The sequence below is a fragment of the Spinacia oleracea genome, chromosome 2 (assembly GCF_020520425.1).
Source record: "Spinacia oleracea cultivar Varoflay chromosome 2, BTI_SOV_V1, whole genome shotgun sequence".
NCBI classification, from domain to species: Eukaryota; Viridiplantae; Streptophyta; class Magnoliopsida; order Caryophyllales; family Amaranthaceae; genus Spinacia; species Spinacia oleracea.
Window position 1 is genome coordinate 27,703,392 of NC_079488.1, and position 6,724 is coordinate 27,710,115.

Genomic DNA, 6,724 nt, shown 5'->3' on the forward strand with positions numbered 1-6,724 from the left:
TCGGTGCCCAGGCCTCCGCCTGCGACCATGCTGTCTACTCGCTTGATAGGCGAGTCGTGGAGGGTCCACTCGAGGACTGGTGTGCCGGCGACAGAGTTGGAGATAGAGGGAGCTAGCTATTACTAGTTTATCCAGGATTCTCTTCGTCTCCCGGAGCCTGGCGCTGTAAGTTGCCTCCTCTCTTTGTATTGATTTTAGTGTTTTCATGTTCGTGCCCATGTGTTTATGCCTACTGTGTTTTGTGCAGGAGGGTCCTGACCCTTTGTTGGGGGGATGGGTGCTTCCCGATGCTCGGATCTCGTATACCGGAGAGAGTGGATCCGAGATTGTGGAGACTTTCCCGGAAGACCGGGTTTTCCATGCTCCGCTCCCTGAGGGAGTAGAGGCGGTATGCACCTTTCATTTGTGTACTCTTCTTTATATTTTTTCTTTCTTTTTTACTGACATTCTTGTTTTAGGTTCCGGCCCGTACGGCCAATGCGATGGTGGGGGTGATCAACCGGTTGAAGTCCGCGTTGGTTCGAGCTCGGTCTGCACTTTCTTGAAGGAGCCCTCACTCTACTCGGGTAATGTGCCCTCTCTTTTTTTCTTTTGATCTGTACCTTTGGTTTTGCTTTCGGTTATTCACTCTTTTTTTTTATCCCTTTTTGCAGACGGCTACTGGGCGTGCTGGGGCCGACGGCGCGGGTCCCTCGGGCTGGGGACACGGTCGTCGCGAGAGAGAGAGAGCACAGCACTCGCCCCTACGGCATCGCCGTTCTGACGCGGGGGTGAGTTCTTCCGGGGAGAGGTCCGAGCCGGAGCGTAGGCGGCGTTCTGTGTCGGTGGCCCGAGAGCTTAGCCCCGAGTTGCAGTCGCAACCTCATTGTTGGGGTGACTCTGGCTGGGGTCCCTCATACCACGGGGATTGGAGTGGATGGACCGGCGAGGCTTGGAGACATGGAGCCGATGACGAGTCTTAGGCTTACCTCCTGTTTTATACATATTCATTCTTGTGTTCCGCATGTATATATATATTTTTTTTGCGATTTTTGGTGCAAGAATGTTTTGAGCCTTCCGTGGGCTTTGTTTTAGCATATTATAGCAATATTAGCTTCCTAAACCAACGACGAATTTTTAAAAGGAAAAGACTTTCGTAAAAATAATGAGTTCATATAAGAGTGCACATATATTTTTAGACTAACCGACTACTTGGGGTATTACATATGCATGTTCACTATTTTTGTTTTTTGCCGACTCGTGTCATACTCCTTTGTTGGGCTTGTTCCTGGAAACTCTTGTGGCTTTTTCATTTTATTTGGTCTTGCCCGTGCATGGGTTAGGGTAGAGTGCCCTTTGCGATATCTTTCCTTCTTGATGCGTTGCATGACTTTATTATTTTATAATTTTTTATTGGACCGAATCCTTGAGAAGGATTGCCTACGTATCTTGTCAGAATCAGGTCGCGCGTAGTTCTAGCTTTTTAAAAAAAACTTTTGAAAGGGTGTTCATTACTCGTCTGCTTCCCCCCCAAGTGTTCGTGGTTCTTTTGAGTGTTAGAAAAAGGAGTACGAACACTTTGTAGAAGCGGGAGGGTAGGTGGCAAGAGAGAACAACGCCCCATTTAGGGCGAAGGAAATATCGGCGCCCAGGCCTGGGCGTTAGAAATAACAGCGCCCAGTCCTGGGCGTTGAAGTTTTGTCCTTCGCTTTTTCTACTTTATCGAGTTTTATGCCGTTTGTTTAGAGTAATGCGCAGAATGTTTGCTTATGAGTTTTAATGTGTTTTATTAGATGCCTTAACTCCGGACTGGATTTTATTAAATATAGTACTTTTTCAATTGGTCTAAGTTCGTGAGGCTAGCGAATTCCGCTCCATCTATGTCGGCTAGTTGAACTGCTCCGCCAGGTAGGATGGTCTTTACAAAATATGGTCCTGTCCATTTAGGCAGGAATTTTCTTCGAGGGTCCGTAGTAGGTGCGCGGACTTCTTTTAATACAAAATCGCCTTCTTTGATGTTTCGAGGTTTGACTCTTTTGTTGAATTGCCTTGCGATGCGCTTTTGATACACTTGCACGTGATGTAGAGCTCTCAACCTCCGTTCGTCTAAAAGGACGAGTTCGTCGTACCTAGCTTGAACCCAATCAGCTTCGGGTAGCTTGCTTTCTAGGACGATCCGGAGGGAGGGAATCTCCAACTCGACCGGTTGGACTGCTTCCATTCCGTATACCAAGGAGTAGGGTGTTACTCCAATGGAGGTGCGGATTGAGGTTCGATAGCCCCATAATGCGAAGTGTAATTTGTTGGGCCAATCCTTATAATTTTCGGCCATTTTTTCGATTATGACTTTAATATTTTTGTTGGCCGCCTCTACCGCGCCGTTCATTTGCGGCCTGTAGGGAGAGGATTTATGGTGTTTGACATGATATTTTTTGAGCAGGTCTTGGACTTCGGCCCTGAAGTGGGAACCTTGGTCACTTATGATTTCATGTGGAACCCCGTATCGACAGAATATGTTCTTTTCTAGGAATCGGGCGACATGTTTGGCTATTAACTTTGCATAGGAGACTGCCTCTACCCATTTAGTGAAGTAATCAATTGCAACTAAAACGTACTCGTGTCCCCCTACGCCTGTTGGTGTTACCTTGCCGATTATATCTATACCCCAGGTGGAAAAGGGCCATGGAGAAGTGAAGGTGTATAGTTCTGAGGGAGGTAAATGGTTAAGGTTACTGAAGATTTGGCATTTTGGGCAAGTTTTTACAAAGTGATGGCAATCGGTTTCCATAGTGGTCCAATAGTACCCTGAGCGGGATATTTTTCGAGATAGCATTTTTCCGTTCATATGGGGTCCGCACACGCCGTTATGGTATTCTTCCATTAGTCGTTGGGCTTGGTTTTGATGGACACAAAGTAACTTGATTTTATTCGGCGTGTATTTGTACAGTTCTCCCAGAATTATGCTATATTGTGAAGCGAGGAGGCGCAGGGCCTTTTGTGCTCGCGGGGAAGTGTTTGGGGGGAATTCCCCACTTGTTTTGTAACGAAGGATGTCCGTGTACCATGGTTCTTCCTCGGTGTTTTCAGGTTCGGAGTCTATGGCACAACAATAAGCCGGCTCTTTCCTTCGCTCGACCCGAAGGGTCATTCCGTCCCATTCATTCGGGATGTTGAGCATTGAAGCTAGCTTCGCTAGTGCATCCGCGAATTGGTTGTCGTCTCTTGGCAAGTACGTATACTCGATTTTTTCAAATTGCTCGACTATTTGGTCCAAGTGAGCTTGATATTTTGAGAGACTAGTGCTTCGGACCTTCCATCTTTTGGATATATGGTTGATTATTAGGGAAGAATCCCCGAAGACTTGTAGGTATTTGACTCCGAGGCTAACTGCGGCCTCTAGCCCAACTATGCAGGCCTCGTATTCGGCGGCATTGTTTGTGGCCTCGAAGTCAAGTTTGACGGAAATTGGTATATGGGCTCCTTCGGGACTGACTAGGAGAACTCCGACGCTGCATCCTTTTTGGTTGGATGCGCCATCGAAGTATAGTGTCCAATAGTCGTCTTGTATCATCAGAAGTTCCTCGTCGGGGAGGAGGTAAGCTTCCGGGGTTTCCTCATTCGTGGCATGTTCGGCCAGGAATTCGGCTACCGCTCTTCCTTTGATTGTTTTTTCCGGCATGAATTTTAGGTCGAATTCTGAGAGCGTGACTAGCCACCTGGACAGGCGACCACTCAGGGCGGGCTTTTCGAACACGTATTTTAAGGGATCTAGTTGTGACACTATATGAACAGTGTGGGCCAATAGGTAATGTCTGAGTTTTTTGGATGCCCAGACGAGGGCGAGATAGGTTTTCTCAAGTTCTGTGTATCTCATCTCGTACTGTATGAACTTCTTGCTCAAGTAGTAAATGGCTCACTCGGATCCATGTACACATTGTGAGAGCATAGCTCCTGCTGCAGTATCCGTGACGGTTAGGTATAGGCGTAAAGGGATTCCAGGCAAAGGTGGGGAGAGGACGGGTGGCTTGCTTAGGTATTCTTTGATTTTATCGAAGGCAGTTTGGCATTGTTCATCCCATTCGGCTTTTTCTTCTTTTCTTAATTTTTTGAATATTGGCTCACAAGTCATAGTAAGCTTGGAAATGAACCTACTAATGTATTGCAGTTTTCCTAGGAAGCCCCTTATCTTTTTTTCAGTTTTTGGTGGGGGCATTTCGGTAATGGCTTTGATCTTAGATGGGTCAATCTCGATTCCTCGCGTACTAACAACATATCCTAGCAATTTTCCCGAGGTTACCCCGAACACACATTTTTGTGGGTTTAGTCTCATGTTATATTTCAAGATTCGGGTGAAGAACTTTTTAAGTGCCGGGAGGTGACCGCGCCGGTCTTTAGATTTGACGATCATGTCGTCCACGTAGACCTCGATTTCTTTATGTATCATGTCATGGAGTAACGTGGTGGCTGTTCTTTGATAGGTGCCCCCGCGTTTTTCAAACCAAAGGGCATTACAGTGTAACAATATGTTCCCTTAGGGGTAATGAAAGTTGTTTTTTCCATGTCTTCTTCTGCCATGAGTATTTGGTTATATCCGGCGTACCCGTCCATAAAGGAGAGGAGCGCGTGTTCTGCGGTGTTGTCTACTAGTATGTCAATGTGAGGTAGAGGGAAGTCATCTTTAGGACTGGCTTTATTGAGGTCTCGAAAGTCTACGCACATTCGCACTCGTCCATCTTTTTTAGCTATGGGGACAATATTGGCCACCCATTCTGGGTAGTTGGAGACTTTTATAAAGCCGGCGTCTAATTGTTTAGTGACTTCTTCTTTTATTTTCAAGGTTATCTCTGGTTTGAGCCGCCGTAGCTTTTGTTTTACTGGCGTCATTTTGGGATCTAGCGGAATTTTATGCTCAGCGATTTCTCGATCTATTCCCGGCATGTCTTACTCTCGATCTAGCGGACTTCTGGCCCTTTGCGTTCTCCGTCATACTCGCCACCGCCATTATCGCAAATATCAAAAAGCCTCCTAAATGCCTGTTTCATATCATCACTCAATCAAAAAAATCGCCAAAAAAAATTCAATCAAAATTCAATTATAATTGCAAAAAAAAAATGATTGAAATAGAAACGAAATTAGTTACTAACGTCCAAATGTTGAGCGTTTCATTGTGCCAAGCAAAAACGCTAAGAAACGTATCTTTCAACGGCCATTCACAGCGATAATAATCTAATATAAACTCATTATCCTTTAAATACTCCGGCAACTCCTCGTACTTCTTTAATCTCTTCTCCGCCTTCTTCTCTATCCCTATTGCCGTCATCATCGAAACTTGCCCGATTCTCTCTCTTCGATTAACTACTCTGCGGCTCATCTCTCCCTAACTCTGCTTTCAATATGATCGGATTTTTCGCCGGAACATTTCTCGTTTTCCGGCGATGAGTCAACGGAATGTTGAATCTACGGAGGATTTTCTTTCTCTCTCCTCAACTACGGAGTATATGAGCGATATTTTGGTGTTTCTGTTTTTCGCGTCTTTGGTGAGCTAATTTATTTGGAGATGAGAAAATGAAAATGTGGCAGCAGATTTGTTTGTTCTTTTTGTTTTTGTTTTTTCGTTTATTTATACTAGTTACAAAAACAGAGAAAGTTTATGAATTTTAACGACAGATTTGGTTGGTTAAAATCTGGTGATTGCCTCATCTATTTTAGTCTAACACGTGTCGACATAAGATTGTCGATTGTGATGTTGATACCAAATTGAGTTTCGACACCTATTTTTCTTCATAGACTTGATGGTACCCGATTATTAATGTGGAGCTATCTCTTACTCCCCATCCCTCAATACTCGGTACGGAGTTTAAGACATTTGAATTGACTTATTATTTAATAGGTGTTAATTGGTAGTAGAGTATTTTTAAATAGTAACTATATGCGTATTACAGTAACTATGTGTTTTAAAGAGTTACTATATATTTTGTACAACTCATATGCGATTTGTGTCTAGCCTATTTTATTTACTTTTTATATTTTTCAAAATTTAACATCCGTATTCTCACTAAAAAAAAAAACTCATATAGCGACGGACCAAATCCGTCTCTAAATTGACCAAACCCGTCGTTGTATGTGCTTAGGGACGGATTTAGCGACGGATTTAGGGACGGATTACATCCGTTATTAAAAACCTTACCGCTAATTCAAGTTAGGGACTGATTCCATAAAATCCGTATTTAATATTTACGGACGGATTTTTGAATCCGTCTCTAGAATTTAGGAACGGATTTTTGAATCCGCCTCTAAATTTAGCAACTAAAAATAGTTGCTACCTATTTTTAGATGTTCAGTTCAATGGGTCCCATTACTGGTTCAGAATCTCTCTTAGGTCAACCCGGTCCAGTTTTGCAGGGGGAAAGGATAAGGGGAATCAAACTTTTGACCTCAAAGTCACAAGAAGAAACTCCAGTCAACTACACCAAGTATAACTTGTATGCTTCTATAGTTCTATGTGTGAAATTGATAATAATCCTAACACTTATAAAGCTTCACACTTTAATTACTATTCACACAATAGTGAATTACCTGTATTGCCCTCAATTTCCTTCATATTTATTTTTTTGTCTTTTCCTTAAGAATAGTGTACTTACGTTTATAACTTTTGGCTTATTGATGTTGACACGTTTTTCTCTTTCTTTGGGATGATCAGATGAGATATTCACCTCCTCAACCCCTTTCATTTTCAAACCAAGCC

At 43.6% G+C, this 6,724-nt stretch overlaps 1 protein-coding gene across 1 annotated transcript; it reads right to left on the minus strand.

Moving 5' to 3' along the window:
- Positions 1-4,873: 4,873 nt before the first annotated feature.
- On the minus strand, positions 4,874-5,606 carry LOC130466845 (heptahelical transmembrane protein 2-like). The gene is made up of 2 exons (XM_056835417.1): positions 5,124-5,606; positions 4,874-5,012 (listed from the first exon to the last, which is right to left on the minus strand). Exons 1-2 carry the CDS (start codon positions 5,348-5,350, stop codon positions 4,889-4,891), a joined length of 351 nt encoding a protein of 116 aa, XP_056691395.1. The 5' UTR covers positions 5,351-5,606; the 3' UTR covers positions 4,874-4,888.
- Between the last annotated feature and the right edge of the window lie 1,118 nt (positions 5,607-6,724).